This window comes from Primulina eburnea, chromosome 2 (genome assembly GCF_022965805.1).
Source record: "Primulina eburnea isolate SZY01 chromosome 2, ASM2296580v1, whole genome shotgun sequence".
Taxonomy (NCBI): domain Eukaryota; kingdom Viridiplantae; phylum Streptophyta; class Magnoliopsida; order Lamiales; family Gesneriaceae; genus Primulina; species Primulina eburnea.
Window position 1 is genome coordinate 35,104,719 of NC_133102.1, and position 19,440 is coordinate 35,124,158.

The 19,440-nt window shown below is 35.2% G+C and overlaps 1 protein-coding gene and 1 long non-coding RNA gene across 18 annotated transcripts in view; one reads left to right on the top strand and one right to left on the bottom strand.

The window, feature by feature from the left end:
- The first annotated feature begins 135 nt into the window (after positions 1-135).
- Positions 136-10,485, top strand: LOC140823057 (uncharacterized). Its single transcript, XR_012116135.1, has 2 exons — positions 136-287; positions 10,218-10,485. It is a non-coding gene; the product is annotated as an uncharacterized lncRNA (long non-coding RNA).
- Positions 10,110-19,440, bottom strand: part of LOC140823051 (uncharacterized) — a 29,644-nt gene continuing 20,313 nt past the window's right edge. For 3 of the 17 annotated variants that reach the window (XR_012116123.1, XR_012116126.1, XR_012116125.1), the window contains 5 exons: positions 11,455-14,246; positions 11,226-11,332; positions 10,783-11,067; positions 10,575-10,679; positions 10,110-10,482 (listed from right to left, as the gene is read on the bottom strand). Coding sequence is in view for 4 of the 17 variants with exons in the window: in XM_073184139.1 (XP_073040240.1) it covers positions 14,393-15,104; positions 15,191-15,282 (804 nt within the window). In the remaining 13 variants the exon portion in view is untranslated. Of the gene's footprint in view, positions 10,483-10,574; positions 10,680-10,782; positions 11,068-11,225; positions 11,333-11,453; positions 15,105-15,190; positions 16,007-19,440 lie in introns of those variants that run through there. The other 14 variants (XR_012116129.1, XR_012116128.1, XM_073184139.1 and 11 more) reach the window with 12 other exon arrangements.

Here is a 19,440-nt window from a genome sequence, read left to right on the forward strand (position 1 = left end):
GCATGCACGCCGTTGATAGTATTATCCACGGCGCACATACGCACGCCGTTGATAATAGTATCGATAGCACACACGATATCAAATTCGTTAAAAAAATCAATCGAACGGGCAAAATCAATAAAGCAAAAGTTTAATCAACACAAAATTGATAAAAATCATTGTGTTTCAGTATATCAAAACAGGAAGTCTGAAAATCCAAAGCAAGATACGAAATATGTAACAACTAGCTGGTACATATATAACAATGATTAAACTTTCAATACACGCAAATCAGTAGAATATGTATTGTAGATGCCCGTATTTCGTATTTGAAAATTTGCGGAATAATTTAAAATTTTTCTCTTTAAATAAATAACATGCCTCATTCATAAATAAACTGATAAAATATTTAATGTTTAAAGTAGCAGCGGAAGTAAATAATGTTTTCAAAACCACAACTTAAAATAATTCTTCAAAGTAAACACTGAGTTTGAACATAAATAATAAATGCTAAAAATGAGGTCCTCAGGTTCCTACTACTGCCGACCCAAGCTAGCTCACTGGTCCCCGCCCTCGGTCCCAACCTCATCAGTACCTACATATCATAAAATTTGGCGTAACGTAAAAATATCGTAACGTGAAAATCGTGTCATGGATAATTATAAATACGTGCATAACTGAAAATCATACGTAAAATGTTTGCTCGATAGAGCCTTGTCATAAAATACCATATCATAATTTTCTGTTGAGATAATTTTCTACGCAAGTGGCCCATAACATAACATGAATCGTCTGATCAGACTAAACCACAGTATACTGGGCGGTAGAGATCATCACAGTCCTTGGACTGGATATCCGTACCCATACATGAACATGAACCAGTCGTAAGTCACCGGGTGAAGTAATAATCTCATAAACTGAAATCTCATAAGCGTGAGGCGGCCACAAGACATGTCACATATATCTCAAAAATAAACATTTTCTATTTTTGCACGTAATATAATTATAATCATGTTTTTACCAAATGAGTTAGATCGTTCCCAGGCTCGCTGCGACCTAATTCTAACATGAGAAACGTGCAAATGAACTTAACTTGACCAACACTTCATAACCGAACCAAAAACGAGACAATTACGCCCAACAAACTTAGTATCTAACCATTACTCCGCACCAACCCGAACCAATCTCGAACCATCGTTTAGTCATGATTAAAATACACCTAAAATGATGGAAAATAAATACCAAGGGCTGTAATACACGAAAATTGTGCATGGAGGCCAAAATCATGAAACGCTCTTTCGAGAGTCACTTTGGCACATCGCACCGTAAATTCTCGTACGACCTCTAAACTTAACCGAATAACAAACGGCCATAAACATGACCTTCCTAACTCAATGAGGTACTGTTCAGTCCAAGGTCATAGGCTAAAAGCCAACCAAGAACTCAAACATGACCTCTAAACCGAAGACAAATTTGCTGTAAAATTCCAACGGCGGCAGCTTCGCTTGAGTTGCTTCGTTTACAAGGCTAATGGCCATTGGACTTAAACCACTGACCATAGCCTCTTCCCAACATCCTAAGATGTGGTTTGAACCATGGCTAAGGGCCCTAGGCCAACCACAATCCAAATAAACACCTACGACAATCCGAAGCTTCACCCGAGAACGCCACTTTGCATGCGTGGTGTGTATTGTTTCACTTGTTGTCTTGGTCATTCCAATGGTCATGTGATCGACCATGGTTTGACTTAGACATCATTAGGTATTGTGTGAACCATGGCTAAGGGCTAGGAGCCAACAAAGATCCCACAACACCCAATAATTCGAAACTACTCACACAAACTCAAAAAAAATGAAAACCGAAGGGACTTGTCTTGTTTGTTTAAAAATTGGATGGGACCATGAACCAAGCCATGAAAGATCATCTTGGTCACGGCCAATACATGCTAAGGAAGTGTTCAAACCATGGTTATAGGCCCTAGGCCAACCAAGATCCGAACCCTCGCCTTAGACAAACAATAAGAGAGACCGAGACTCAACAATTGCAACTATGAGAGTTGCTGTCAAATCTCTTCCGTCAATGTGTAGGGGCTGGAACCAATGGACTACCATGACTCTAACATCCCCTAGTACATGTCTAGATGTAGCCTTGCACGCTTGGAACCAAGCCAACCCCCTGAAATCGCAAAACAATACCAAACGTGAAGCATGAAGGTAGCTGAAAAATCTGTGCAGAATTTTGTGAAATATTGCTGTCATAATTTCGGTTTTCACCTTTAAATCATGTACATGTGATGTTTAAAAATCAGTATATGACTTGATTGAAGATAAAGGAATAACATATACATGCCTTGAATTTGTTTTGAAAGAAAACAAACGATTACGACGAACACGGTGCGGCGGAGACGGGGTTCTCTTTTCTTTCTAGTTTTCTCTCTTATTTCTTCTTGGTGGCTCATGATTTTTCCTACTGGTTTTCTTCTGAATTTCGGTGGAATGGTGAGGGATAGACGGCTAGAAGTTAAACTGAATTCCAGTGGACCTCGAGCATATGCGCGAGTCATGTGCTTCAAGTTTCAATCGTGCAAAAAATCCGTCCGTCCGAATCGTAATCTGACTTCAAAACTGTGATCCTATCGTTGACAGTACTACAGGCCGTAAGTTTGATTGACTTCTGATATCATTTGAAATTATGCTATTGTCAGAATTGAATAGGATTCATATATGATGTTCTTGACATGTTAGACATCGTAGAATCGAAGTCAGATTGAGAAACAGATCGATTACGGAATTGTTATGATTTTTCAGAATATATCGATTGATATTGGACAGATTTGGATTGTGGATTGATTACCGATTGCATTGTATATTAGTTATGGATTGTAATTAATATCTGTTGAGATTGTAATGACCGGGATATCAGGATTGTGCAATTATGCCGTTGGTTTTGAGTTGAATCCAGATTGATCAGATTTGGTATTAATTTGAGCAGTATATTAATATGATATTATTGATATTGTCATTGCCAGATTGAGGATTGACAGAATTTGAATTCCACACGGGAACGGCGTCAGAACTGCAATAAAAGAAAGGTATAAGTCAATGTGGTATTGGGAGATCGATTTGAGTAGGATATACTTGAGGTTCCCTAAATCACATACTTATTATTATTATTGTGTTCATTAATTTGATTTGATATGTTTGTTCTATTGATTTATAGGAATCATGCATTAGATGAGTATTAGACGAGTGATCTTGTGACATAAGTGCCGATAGTGATGGAATCGTCACGGGCACATTGCACATTGTCACAAGATAGTGAATTGGCGATAGTGCCACAGTCTGTGACGGATAGGTCAAGACACCGGATGTTTGGTTATATCGAAGTGGTTAGAATTGCATTTTCTTCTATTTCTGATGTTCGATATAGAAATACCAACATCTGGAAACCGGGATCCCTAGACTAGGATTGAGTCTAGTCTGAGATGTGGAGTCACGAGTCTGATTGACAGTTTTATATTGATTATGCTTTCAGATTTGATATATATTACCGATATGTGTTACATGTTTTTACATTGTTTATATGATTGCATGTTTCATTGATTTATACTGGGATTTTATTCTCACCGGAGTTATCCGGCTGTTGTCGTGTTTGTATGTGTGCATGACAACAGATGGGACAAGTTCAGGGTCGAGGAGATGAAGATGGATCGTGATTAGAGTGGAGACTACGGACTTGGATTAGAGATAAGGTTGGACACTTGACATTTAGTTGTTAAACCTTAGTTGAATGATTATATATACAGTACAAGACTTGTACTTTAATACTAATATGTATATTAGATTGAATCCCATTACATTCCGCATTTTTAAAAAAAAAAAAATTAGACCCTATTTATTATAATTGATTAAATTGTCCTAATGATGATTAAGAGTATGATTAGTGTCCGGGTCCCCACAGTATCAATTGAAAATACCGTAGGACCTTTTCAGGAACTCCTTTACAAACTTTGGTGGTAACTTTGTCTATCTTCCATCTTGAGGATCCACACTTTGGACACGAGTCCAGATCTTGAAGCTCCTTTCTAAATAGACAACAATCATTTGGGCAAGCATGAATCTTCTCATATTATAAATCAAATGGTTTCAACAACTTTCTCATCGTGTAAACAGTTTCTGGAAGTGTGTTGTTTTCTGAAAGCATGTCACATAAAATCTTAAGGAGGTCATTGAAACTATTGTATGTGTGACCATTAGTAGACTTGTAATTGAATAGTGTGACGACTGCTGACAACTTTGTGTAATATGTACAACCAGGGAAGAGAGGAGTTTCCGCATCTTTTAATAAATCATCAAACTCATAATCTTTTGCCTCAGACATAGTGTGTCCAATCTCTTCTTCAGGAAAAAAAAAACATCCTTATATAAGTGATATGCCTCTCTACTTTCATCCTGTTTCTGAACTCCTCCTGAACTACCTTCAGCTTGAGATTGTGAGTTATAAGTTTCACCATGGAAGACCCAAATAGTGTAAGAAGGATCGAACCCCTTAATAATTAAGTGGTCGTACACTTGGTCAAATTTCATATACTTCTTATTTTTACAACGCTTGCAAGGACATAAGATTACTTCACGTGTTTCTGCATAGTTCCGAGCTTGTTCTATAAATTATTTTACCCCTTCTTCATACTCGGGTACAAGCCTAGAGAGCAGATACATCTATTCATTATCCATCTCGTAAACAAACCTTTTTCATTTATATAAATCATCAAACTCATAATTTTTTGCCTCAGACATAGCAGCTTGAGATTGTGAGTTATAAGTTTCACCATGGAAGACCCAAATAGTGTAAGAAGGATCGAACCCCTTAATAATTAAGTGGTCATACACTTGGTCAAATTTCATATACTTCTTATTTTTACAACGCTTGCAAGGACATAAGATTACTTCACGTGTTTATGCATAGTTCCGAGCTTGTTCTATAAATTATTTTACCCCTTCTTCATACTCGGGTACAAGCCTAGAGAGCAGATACATCCATTCCTTATCCATCTCGTAAACAAACCTTTTTCATTTATATGAAATAATTATGAGATTTTATCAATACACACACGCACATATATACACAATGATAATTTAATTTATATGATATAATTACTTAGGTGTCAGATCTTATCCCAAATTTTCTTTCCCAAAATATTCCAAACATTTTTATAAGAGAACACCACATAATAAATAAAAAAAAACTTAAATATAAAAAAACTTATTCATACATCATTGTATTTTAAAAAAATAAAAATCATGTGTCAAAGTAGTATTTACCAGCTGTCAAAATAATACACACAATTAATATTTATACCTGCACACAGATTGAGCACACTTCAGAACTCCAGCAGTGTTAGCTAATCCAAGCAATATCCCCTGTATAAGTAAGTGTTCATAGTATTACAAGAATGGCAACTCACTGACTATGAATAGTATTGTTCAAGTTAGATCTAGGAATATATTAAAGAAAGATAAAGACAATGAAAACTACTTAAACATATAATATCAAGTTCACTATTTGCACAATAAAAATTGGTGGATTCACACGTCATTGCCACATAAAATTGGCCGAAAAACAGCTTGTATTTTCCTAAAATCCATTTAAATTAATGTTCAAGAAACATGACAGAAAGAGGAAACAGTTGAGAATTTGATTAATCGAAATAGAACAAGAAATCAATATTCACCAACTTTACAAATACATTGCAGAAACTTGAAGGTGTGAGAAGGATCATTTGGCTTACCCAATAGGTACAAGTAAACAAGGTGCCATTAATAAAACTTGTGACATAATAGGTGTAAAGTAAAAAAGACTGCATTCTAAAAATGTTTGCAGAGACTCTAAATAGAACAGCACAATATAAAATGTTCTCTTTAAAAAACACTTCTTTTAATACAGAATTCGGCACATTAACATTCTCGCCCCATTTTATAAATTATTCTATGTTGGTTACCTAGATATGTATATTAGGAAATAAGGTGAACAAAAAGCTCAACTCTGATGTTCACATTAGCATTTAGCACAACAATACCTTCCACTTCTCTGTTCTCTCACAGTAGTCTACTACATCACCAGAAGGGAAATTAAAAAAAGCTTGGTTCTTTTTGTAGAATCAAAATCTTTTTTCTACTTGATAAAAAAAAAGTCAACATAATTTGAGGCGTAAGTAGACTACTGTGAGAGGCAAACACAACCATCAAACCCTGATGCTTATAATTAGAAGCACACACAAATGAAGTGTTTTTAGTCTGTTGGCTTCTCCAACCAATCGCATAAATATCAGATGAAAATTTCATTAAAATTCATATGATCCATACTTCACAGCAATTGAATCATAAAAAAATTCACCTCAAATTCACCATCAATACATATTTGAGGCGTGCTAAAAATGAGTAATGAGCATTCAAAAACACAATGAGGCCCTAATCAGAAACAACTAAAATAATCTCTTTAATTCATTTTATTTCCTTGAAATCCGCTAAGAGATCATATTTCAACCTACTCTCTAACAGAATGGATATGCCAACAACCGATTTGTTAAGTAACATACACTACTGTTTGTACTACTCGCAGTGCTTATTCTGGATAAATACATTAACTCGATATAAAGCCAAACTTTGGTCAAGGAATTAATAAATGGACTTGTCCGGATTATGTTGACAACTTTAGGCATTTCATTCTAGAAAATTGCATTATTTCCACGTCTTAGAATAAGAGCAGTGCCAATAAGCAACTAATAGATGCACAAGTCATATAGAAAAGCATTTCATAAACTTGTTCGATCCAATGGAAGTTACCACTATGTACTGACCATACTACAGATTATGGTAATCAAGTTTTACATTAATAAAGATTAAAATTATAGCAAAAGAGAAGCAGGAATACAGAAACCAAAAAAACCTTTGTCGTACTTTCATGTTCTGCACCAATCTTGTAATGTCTGATCCGACAAAGAAAACAATGATAAATGTTAAAAAAATGCTATTGAATTAAGAAGAGCAAATAGAAAGAAACATTTGCACTTAACCACGACACTTGAACGAGGTAGTGTCATATTCCTATCACACGCTAAATCAAATGCAGCAAAAAGTAACGTATTCAACCCATCCAATAACAAAAAAAAAAACAAGAACTCAAGCACATGATAGAGGGACGAGGAAAGGAATGCACGCAATAACATGCCTCATTCATAAATAAACTGATAAAATATTTAATGTTTAAAGTAGCAGCGGAAGTAAATAATGTTTTCAAAACCACAACTTAAAATAATTCTTCAAAGTAAACACTGAGTTTGAACATAAATAATAAATGCTAAAAATGAGGTCCTCAGGTTCCTACTACTGCCGACCCAAGCTAGCTCACTGGTCCCCGCCCTCGGTCCCAACCTCATCAGTACCTACATATCATAAAATTTGGCGTAACGTAAAAATATCGTAACGTGAAAATCGTGTCATGGATAATTATAAATACGTGCATAACTGAAAATCATACGTAAAATGTTTGCTCGATAGAGCCTTGTCATAAAATACCATATCATAATTTTCTGTTGAGATAATTTTCTACGCAAGTGGCCCATAACATAACATGAATCGTCTGATCAGACTAAACCACAGTATACTGGGCGGTAGAGATCATCACAGTCCTTGGACTGGATATCCGTACCCATACATGAACATGAACCAGTCGTAAGTCACCGGGTGAAGTAATAATCTCATAAACTGAAATCTCATAAGCGTGAGGCGGCCACAAGACATGTCACATATATCTCAAAAATAAACATTTTCTATTTTTGCACGTAATATAATTATAATCATGTTTTTACCAAATGAGTTAGATCGTTCCCAGGCTCGCTGCGACCTAATTCTAACATGAGAAACGTGCAAATGAACTTAACTTGACCAACACTTCATAACCGAACCAAAAACGAGACAATTACGCCCAACAAACTTAGTATCTAACCATTACTCCGCACCAACCCGAACCAATCTCGAACCATCGTTTAGTCATGATTAAAATACACCTAAAATGATGGAAAATAAATACCAAGGGCTGTAATACACGAAAATTGTGCATGGAGGCCAAAATCATGAAACGCTCTTTCGAGAGTCACTTTGGCACATCGCACCGTAAATTCTCGTACGACCTCTAAACTTAACCGAATAACAAACGGCCATAAACATGACCTTCCTAACTCAATGAGGTACTGTTCAGTCCAAGGTCATAGGCTAAAAGCCAACCAAGAACTCAAACATGACCTCTAAACCGAAGACAAATTTGCTGTAAAATTCCAACGGCGGCAGCTTCGCTTGAGTTGCTTCGTTTACAAGGCTAATGGCCATTGGACTTAAACCACTGACCATAGCCTCTTCCCAACATCCTAAGATGTGGTTTGAACCATGGCTAAGGGCCCTAGGCCAACCACAATCCAAATAAACACCTACGACAATCCGAAGCTTCACCCGAGAACGCCACTTTGCATGCGTGGTGTGTATTGTTTCACTTGTTGTCTTGGTCATTCCAATGGTCATGTGATCGACCATGGTTTGACTTAGACATCATTAGGTATTGTGTGAACCATGGCTAAGGGCTAGGAGCCAACAAAGATCCCACAACACCCAATAATTCGAAACTACTCACACAAACTCAAAAAAAAATGAAAACCGAAGGGACTTGTCTTGTTTGTTTAAAAATTGGATGGGACCATGAACCAAGCCATGAAAGATCATCTTGGTCACGGCCAATACATGCTAAGGAAGTGTTCAAACCATGGTTATAGGCCCTAGGCCAACCAAGATCCGAACCCTCGCCTTAGACAAACAATAAGAGAGACCGAGACTCAACAATTGCAACTATGAGAGTTGCTGTCAAATCTCTTCCGTCAATGTGTAGGGGCTGGAACCAATGGACTACCATGACTCTAACATCCCCTAGTACATGTCTAGATGTAGCCTTGCACGCTTGGAACCAAGCCAACCCCCTGAAATCGCAAAACAATACCAAACGTGAAGCATGAAGGTAGCTGAAAAATCTGTGCAGAATTTTGTGAAATATTGCTGTCATAATTTCGGTTTTCACCTTTAAATCATGTACATGTGATGTTTAAAAATCAGTATATGACTTGATTGAAGATAAAGGAATAACATATACATGCCTTGAATTTGTTTTGAAAGAAAACAAACGATTACGACGAACACGGTGCGGCGGAGACGGGGTTCTCTTTTCTTTCTAGTTTTCTCTCTTATTTCTTCTTGGTGGCTCATGATTTTTCCTACTGGTTTTCTTCTGAATTTCGGTGGAATGGTGAGGGATAGACGGCTAGGAAATGAATGGGAAGGTTGCAAGATAATTGGAGATTTGAATGGCAAGATACAAACTTTTCTATCCTTAAGTTTGAGAGATAAGGAAATGATTTGATATTATTTGGTTTGATGGGTGAGATGGCCGAAAATTGCTTATCAAATGAGGGTAGAAATATTTCTTAATTATTAATTAGCGGGGAATTAAATTGATGGGATTATTCTACCTTGAAGGGTTAAGGAAAGAAATTAAAAATGGAGAGTTGCCAATCATTTTAAATTTCTAAAGGAGGTGGCCGAAATCTGGCTATTAAATTGATGGAAAAATTGCTTAATTATTGAATTTTATCTCTTTAAAGTTTTAAACACTAATTATGTATTTTAGTGAATTAATAAATTAATTTGAGATATTAATTTTCTTGCATGCATGGCTAACTCTTAAAATAAATTACTAACATGTTAAGTTACAATTTCTTAAATAAAATAAGCCTAAATTAACTTATCTCAATTGGTCACACATTTTAATTTAGACTTTTAATTAAATTATCGGGCATAAAGGAACTTATTTTCTACTTATCTCTAATTAATTAAATAAATCCTTAAACATTCTTTTACATTAAAATAATTTATTCTTTATCTTAAATTGAGTCTAGGAATATTTTCTTATTATTAAATTTTCTCAATACTCCGACTTCAGTCCGGCCTCGCTTATTTAACTGAAAAGACAAAACTAAACTTCTGCGATTTAAAATAAATAACCATGACTAAACAACTTTAAAATGCCTTAAATATAAAAGAAATCATTTTCAATTTAAATACTAGTAATTATGCCTGGCTTATACGTAATCTGATTTATCGGGTTCTACATGTATCAATCGCACAATACTATAAATTTAGATAACCATGCGACTGTGCTTCATATCGCATCCTCGCGAAACTGCATTTCATCATTTGGTCGAATTAGATCCACTTTCTCCAACAAGACCTTATCAACCCAAACTTTCTAACAAGATCTACCAAGAACAACGTGATGCACTTTTGTGTTTGGATCTATGGATGCAATTCGACCTTCTGCAACAACTAATTCATCAGCACACCAATGAAGCAGCTTACATTAGGTATTAACACGAATATCTCCAGAACTCACATTCCTCAAATTTGACTGTAGATAAACAATGAAAAGTTGTTGATTCAACCGTGTCTATTTTTGTAACAATTTTGCGGTTTAAAATTACATAATTTAAAGTTAATTACCTGAGAAACATGATCAAAATCACCATTTTTCTTGGCACCAATATCGATATCACCATTTCTACAAACTTCATTCCCGATACCACTACCAATACCACCACTGGAAACCTAATTTTACAATCAAATCGTGTCAAGCGATGTAATCATGATAATTCAGAAGCATTTAAGTGTGTATATATACCAAATACATTTTTTATATGTTTTTACTAACCTTTTCTTCCTCATTTTGTTTATTCATATTTTGTAAAAACATGGACCTCATTTCTTGCATTTCTAGTTGATTTTGTTGCATTTGTTGTTGAAGGCTTTATACCATAGTTTGAAGTTGTTGAACAGTTCCATTTTGTTTCACAGAAGCTCTAACTTTCGATGGTGTAACTCCGAAGCCCATTCTGCGCGCTCTACCTTGAGTTTCCTTGCCAAACACAAGGCTAATTGCATCATCAACAATGTTAGTTGCGTTTTGAGAATCAGCTGGACATTCTTGTATTTATTTCTGTAAAAAAAAAAAGGTTAAAAAAATTATGAGAATGGAAACCAATAACCAAATATGTAAATCTATTTTAGAACAAAAAATGCACATGTTAATTCCATTTTCCCAATTACACATTACCTTATACAAGAAAAATGATGCAAAGTTAATGTAATTATTACCATTTTCTCTCCAACAGCTTGAGTACTAGGCTCTCCATTTTTTTTCTTGTGACCTTCAATCCAAACTTGCGATCTCGTAATTTTTGTATCTGTCGGGCTTCTCTTTTCTTTTAATATAGAAATATATACAAAATCGTTAGAACATAATTCAAAAGATGTATGTATCAATAATTACATAAATTATAAAAAATAAAAAAAATTATCATAATGTAAGTCAAACGAGCATAACCTCTCCGGCTCATTGTGTGAATGTGATCTTGTTTCTTTCTATCGCTCTAAATCTTTCACTCTTTTCCTGAGATTAGTTAAAATCGCACAATCAAACTGTTCAAAAGATTAAAACTTAGCAGTCACTTGCCCAACCAAAGCAACACACCAAAATGTAGCACAACCATCAACATAACTTAATTTTGAAAACATGGAGAATAAAAAATCAAGCAATAGATCTTTTAATATCACTTATACTAAATTATTTTTCCCTCCAAATTGAAGCAAAGAAGTTTTGAGATAATGTCATCCAAACTCAAACATTGATAAAAATCAGCACGGCAATAAACTAATGGTGCATCTCAAGTAACCAACCGTCAGCAAAAAGAAAATCCAAAATCCAGTGGCATGTCAAATTAAAAGGTTTCTGACAAAGATTTCTCATTTTTTACCAGTTTAGAGCAAAATTATTCATAAATTAAGATTAAAAAAAAACAGAAAATTATCTTGGTCTAAATATTGGAAAATATTTGTGCATAATTCATAAAAGACATAATTCCCTCAGGACTACTTCCAATTACAAGATTAATTGGAAAATTATTATAAAAATATTTCCAGGCAGGAACACCGTCCATTATGTTGAACCCAACTCTTAAATCATTGTATGGCAAATTCATTCCTGCTACGAGAAGTTGAACCCAACTCTTAAGGTGAGACCAAATGATATCTGTTCAGGGCTGAGGAGAACTATCAGGAAGTAAAAGTACAATACATTAACACATGCCTCCAAATTCTCGAAGTTCATAACAAAACAATGCAGAAAATCATGGTATGGCAAATTTATTCATGTCGTACCCCAGTTGATCCACAACAAAGGGAAATTATACGTATATAAATGAGAAAATCTATGTCCTAAATGGACCAAGTCTAGTTGATCAACCCTTAACAACCATTCAGTACCCCGAAAGATCCTCTATTCAACACTGTAGAAACACATTTATACTCGGTTTCAATTTACATTCCCATATTTGGAAGTAAATGGAGAAGAAAAGATTTGGAAACTTTTTATCAATATGACTCTAATCCCAGTGCTTTCAGACCAGCTGGTCTCTGTCCTTTTTAATTAAGACTCTGGCTTTAGCACGCTTCATGTTATGATAACAAATTGGAACTTTCCACCATCAGATAGGGAATTCTCAAAAACCTCATTTTCCACAATCTAAGATGCCAAAGACAAAATCTGAGAACTAAGATACTTATCTAAGCTCCATGGTCCATAATGTCCAGTAAATATCTTAAGATTTGGATAACAACTGAAACCTAAATTACATATTTAAATAGCAAATAACAAGGTTTGTTTTAGCCCTAGTATCAAATGAGACAGGATGAACATTAAAATAATAGTCAACGAAACACGAACAAAAACGTTGGAAAAACTTTCTTAATAAATGTGCCGTCTCAGGACACAAAGATTCCTGTTTTGATTTGGTATCTGAAGAATATCAAGAAGAAACAATATTTAATGCCGATCCAATCGTAAAAATGATGCTAACAAGAAACAAATGAAAATATATAATGCAAATTTTTTCAGGGCGTTACTGATCCAACTCGTACAAATTACCAGGATGCAAAATTAGGTAATTTCCAAAAATAAAAACCAATCTTCGAACAACTACATACAAGGAGCACTATACAAACTATAGAACCGCAAGAATAACAATTATTTAAGATCATAAACAGCATTTTCATGAAGTAAACCTCAACACATGGTACACACATAAATACACATATATATGTTTATCCATATTCCATACTGGGTTTGAACTATACTTCTTAAAGCCAATCAATTCAGAGTAAAAATACTTTTGAAAGAGCACAATAGTTGTCAACAATATAAACTAGCATACACGGCACGTTACAACAACCTAAACTTTTGACAAGGGATAACAACACAATACATTAACCACAAAGATCTAAATAGCACAACAAATTGAAAGGTAAAGCAAATGTATTAAGTGACCATAAAAGAGTCCAGAAAATTTCTCACTTGAAAGTTAGGTGATAATGTACTGTACAAACAATTCCCACTGATTTTGGTCCATAAATTCAGGCTTCAAAGATTGAGATCTCGTGAAGTCAGTCGACTTGTATTAGTTTCTCGTACAAGTATTTGCAATTTGGATTTCCTATAACGCCACAATTTAGCCAACTTTCGAAAAATTGATTTCTTTTCACAATCCTCAACTTTGTAAGTCAGATGTACATTAAATAACAAGAAAATATGTCTACATTTTGTTATGAAAATGGAAATGAAAATTTTAGTAACTAAATAAATTACCTGAAGACAGCTCCACATCCTATCCTTCATTTCTTCGCTTATGTAATCACATCCATCTAATGTGTAAGGCACAAATTCTTTTATCATGCACCCTAGGAAAGAAGCGTACTTCACTGAATTATCTCCAACCGGCTGTCCAAACTCATTACGCTCCAACTCTTTACACTTGTCTTGGCCACTAACCATTTTCAACTTTGATGCACCACGTCCTTTTTTCTTATCTGTTTTCTCATCATCAATTGGTTTTACCATGCAAATCATTACATGAATTAGCTGAATTGTTAGAATCCATTCTCGATAACCTATTAGATATATTTTCCTGTAAAATGGAAAAAAGATACATTGAAATGTACTAGTGTGCTTTAGTAAAATAAAACAAGATTTAAAATAGAAACAATATCACCTAAATTTCATCTACAGATCCTTTGCTATGTTTTTTGACCATTTTGCTCATCTTTTGAATGTTATTTAATAACCTGATAAACATGTAATATGACATGATGTATCACTGAAAATAAACAAGCAAACAAATATATTAAACACTAAATAAATAGTTACGTAACTTTATAAAAAATGTATCAATCAAAATAAACAATTATAAATCTATCCCTGAAAATTTCCGTCATGTCTCAATCACATCGATTCCCTCACACTCATTCCTTGAGTATGGTTCTTTCTCAGTAATGTTAATATCAAGTAGGCACACATCAAGAGGTGTTGATGACGTATAAGCATCTTCTTCAAGCACATTCATGTTATTAATACCCCGAAGCAGCGCTTTTAGCAACACATACCAATTTGTTTCATCATTGTCCCTGGAATAGAATACTTGCTTTGCTTGTGATGCTAAAATGAAAGGATCACTTTCAAAAGTTTTTAGTCCTTGGTGTAAGTTGACCAGTGTAAAACCATCTTCAATTTTGATACCAGTTCCAGGATTGGCCCAATCACACCTAAAAACAGGCACTTTGAAAAAATAGTAGTCTAGCAAAAAAATATCCCGTATAACCCCATTGTATGATAGTCTTCCTACTGTATGTGAATTGTCATTAGCATTAGATTGACAAACATTATTGGCTTCAATTGAAACACCACTATCTTGTGTCGACCTTTCAACATCAATTGTGTGGAACCGATGTCCATTTACAATATATCCCATATAAGATGTAACGTGCTTTCTTGGACCATGTGCTAGCCATTGAATTCGGTCTGAAGAGTTAACATTATCCTGTTTTGATAACCATTCAGCAAATGTTTCCATATGCTGCTTTTGTAACAATGTTTCGTTACTTAAGAAAAGATGATCTATTTGTTTAAGCTCGTCAATGTTCATCCTAATTAAAAAAATTGAATGGAGATGTTAGAATACACAAGATATGTAATAGATCAAGACTAACAGTATGAAACTAAATACACTCACTGTAAGTAAGGTTCAACTTCTGCAGTATTGAACAACACATATTGATGTGCATCTTGTAACACATGATCCTCTAAAATCTTTTCTTTCCTCATAGAAATTGGACGACCTTCTGATAATCCATATTCCAAATCATCATTCCACTACAATTTAACTGGTTTTTTGCGGCATGACGTTAACGGCGTGCATTAAAAGCACGCCGTTAATATAATTTTTAAAGGCGTGCTTTAAAATGCACGCCGTTAATTTGGTTGCACCTTACACCAACCACGACGTGCAGAACAAAAACGCTGTAAATATATTTATCAACGACGTACCGGAAAGTGTGTTGTTAAAGTATTTTGTTTCCCCGGCGTGCATTTAGCAAGCTGTTAAAAATTATATTCACAGCGCACAATGCATGCTGTGAATATTGACAATAAAATTAATACTTTACAATTGAGGAGCCAAATCCCCAAATAATCGCGGTTTTCTTTTTTCCCCCGATCAAAACCCTCCAATCTCCTTCTCTTTTTCCCATCGTTCATCGCCAAGATTAATTATGTGTTTCTCTTTTGTTAAAATTCTAATTTCATCTTCAGAATTTTAACAAATTTCTTCGTAAATTTTCATCGCTCCTCTACCTAGCTTCAGTCATCGTCGGCTCCTTCTACCACCGCCGTCTCACCGTCCGCCTACGGCCAGCCTCTTTGCCTTCTGTTTGGAACCCATCCAAACTCCGTCGCTGCTCCATCTGCTATCCCATCAGACGCCTCCCAAGCTGCAACCGCGAGCCACTCGCCGCGACCCTCCACGGACGTGTGTTTGCCCTGGTTACGCCTTTCCAAGCACTTTGCTTCTTACAATCATTCAGCTGTGTGGCGTTTCTGTTTATTTTTTTTCACAATTAATCATATCGATTTCACTCAGAATCTCGCTTTCTCTCAGGTTCTTTAGCCGTTTCCCAGAAAATATTTATTTTTCTCTTGAATCCTTGTTTGCAAGATTGTTGTCTTTGGTTTAGAAGATTTTATTTTTAGATGTGGTCGAAAATCATAGATCCTTCAGTTTTATGTTCAAACATGGTTGAACATGCTAAGTGGATTAGTTTTTACGTTTAAGTTCTGTTAGTTAGTAATGCTAAGTGGATTAGTTTTTAGGTTTAAGTTCTGTTAGTTAGTAATGCTAGAAGCCATTGCCCGTGGCGATTGTTCAGTGGATATGAATTCATCCGTTTGTGTTGTGATGAATCACACTAAAAGTTTAATGCTACATTAGATGACAGCGCTGCGCTAGTACTTTGACGTTCATCTTACAAACTTTTATACTCCTTAAAAAAATATTTTGCACTGTAATCCCTTTAGTTGTAGATTGTGATCATATTTTAGTAGAATGGCTCTAATTTCAGCAAGTGTGCTTTCAATTCTCGAGAGAATACAAGTTTTCTAATGCATATTGCCCCCATTAAAATGTTGAGCTGACTGTAGTTTGTTATATTTTCACCTAATCAATCCCAATAACTCGACTGTGTTGAAATCTTTTTCCTGTTAGTCTGTACATGAAGGGCGAATATACCAGTTGAAGCTCTTTTGCGACAAGGAATATCCAGGATTGGCCAGTGATCTTTACCTGGGGCTCTATTGTTATTTGCATCGCTTGTGTGTCACGTAGATAATTTCATATCATTATATGTTTTTGTCCCCTCCCATTTTAATGTAATCCTCATAAAAATCTTTGCCAGCCAATCTAGTCTCCTTTCCACTGCCACATATTTGCAGCACTTGTGTGTCAAGTAGATATTTTACATGATAATAATTGGGAAAATTTTTAAATTTCATCTTTAAAAGTGGTTGTTGGGGTTGTTGAATAGGGGTGAAATATAACTATGAAAAATGATTAATTATTGCCTAGATTCATTGATGTAGTTACATTAGTATGAGTTGTTAGTTCATTCGATCAAGAAAATTCTTAATTCTTGATCATAATAGTATCCTCCCACGATAATATTTAACATTACTTTTTACATCAAAGATGTATTTTATGAAATTTATTATAGTAAAAGAGAAAAAATGTTTCGGGCAACACTAAATTCCTAGATTTGGTTTTACTGTTAAAATTGGATGCATTCTTTTCACGTAAGTTAATGAAGTTGAAAAAAATAGACTTCCTAATCATAAAAAAATGCACTTCCCATCCCCTGCCTCCACAACCTATAGACCAATTAATGATGCATGTTATTGAAAGAATTTATTTTTCTTATCATAAAAAAAAATAAAAATAAAGACAAATAAAAAATAAGCATTCCTTTCATTTTTTTGATTCGCAATATTAATTGTCCTTTTGAAAAATCATATTTCTTGGTGTTGGTGCTATTCCTTTTTCCATATATTAAGTGTATTGCTTGATGAATCTTTAGGTTCTAAATTTTGCATTATTGGTCTTGAAGTTATGTGGCTAATATTAGAGCTAGATGACAAGTAAATTTTTTTTGGATTTGAATTAAATCTACTTTAACAATTTTATGGCTAGTTTTTAATATTTATGGCAAAAGTTGAGGTTCTATTTTTATTCATTTTCTCATTTTATTTATGAAGTAATGAAAATTATTTGAACTCATATATTAATTTGAATGTTAAGGTTTGGGTCAATTACGAAATGGATAAAGAATGGATTCATTTGCCTTCAAGACTTCTACCCGAGTATGAAGAAGGGGTTCAAAAATTTCTTGCACAAGCCAAGGACTACGCCAAAACACGTGACGTAATATTATGTCCTTGTATACGTTGTAAAAATAAGAAGTATATGACATTTGCCAAAGTGTATGAGCACTTAATATTCAAGGGGTTCGATCCTTCTTACACGATTTGGCTCTTCCATGGTGAAACTGATACCTCACCATTTGAAGGTGGAGGTAGTTTAGGAGGAGTTCAAGAAGCGGATGACGAAAGTAAAGAGGCATTTCACTTATATAGGGATGCATTTGTCTCAGGTGAAGAGGTTGGACACACTACGTTTGACGCAAGAGATTATGAGTTTACTGATTTATTAGAAGATGCAGAAACTCCTCTCTTCCCCGGATGTACGACTTATACAAAGTTGTCAGCATCTGTCACATTATACAATTACAAGTCTACCAATGGTCACACTGACAGTAGTTTCAATGAGCTCCTTAAGATCTTAGGTTACATGCTTCCAGAAAAAACCACACTTCCACAAAGTGTTTACTCGATGAAAAGTTGTTGAAACCATTTGATTTAAGATATGACAAGATTCATGCTTGCCCAAACGATTGTTGTCTATTTAGAAAGGAGCTCAAAGAATTAGACTCATGTCCAAAGTGTGGTTCCTCAAGATGGAAGGTGGACAAAGTTACCTTCAAAGTTCGTAAAAGAGTTCCGGAAAAGGTGCTAAGGTATTTTCCTCAGTGTTCTAAATGGCGGTCGAGGCGGCCGCCTAGGCACCGCCTAGGCGGTAGGCGGCCCTCGACCGCACCGCCTACGCTTGAGGCGGGTGTTTTAGGCGGCCAAAGCTATACGGCGTTGCTTTAGTATTCGATAACAGGGCTTGCGTATTCAATAGTGGGGAGGCGGGTCGAAGCGGTGAGCAGACGGGCGACGCGGCCAAGACAGGCGGTCAAGATTTTTAAGTTGTAGTCAACAAATTCAAAAACCTAATCAAAGCCAACTAGTTTTAACTTTCAAAACTCTAGCACACCCAACTTTTTTTTTTTTTACTTTTGGTTTTCACTCTCAAGTCTCAACCACTAAGCCCACCACACACTGTCTGTCACCCGCCGCCCGCATATGTAGATGTAGTAGATGGTGCATATGTAGATGATTTGGAAGATTATTTATGTTTAGTCTAGTATATGTTCTAATAATGTATATTTATTTGCACATTATGTAGAAGATATTATATTGTATAAAACTTCTTTGTACTAAAAAATTATTTAATTACACATCTTACATAAAAAATGATGACTATTTGTGATTATATATGTTTATCGATAAAAATTATTTAAAAAAATTCAACCGTCTAGGCACCGCCTAGGCACCGCTTAGGCGGTCGAGGCGGTAGGCGGTCACCGACCGCCCCGCCACCGCCTCCCGCCATTTACAACCTTGATTTTCCTGTGATACCAAGATTTAAAAGGATGTTTAAATCAGAAGAAATGGTTGAAGATTTGATTTGGCACTCCAATCACAAAAGTCAAGATCATATGATGCGTCGTCCAGTTGATTCAGTAGCTTGGGATACAATAAATCACAAGTGGC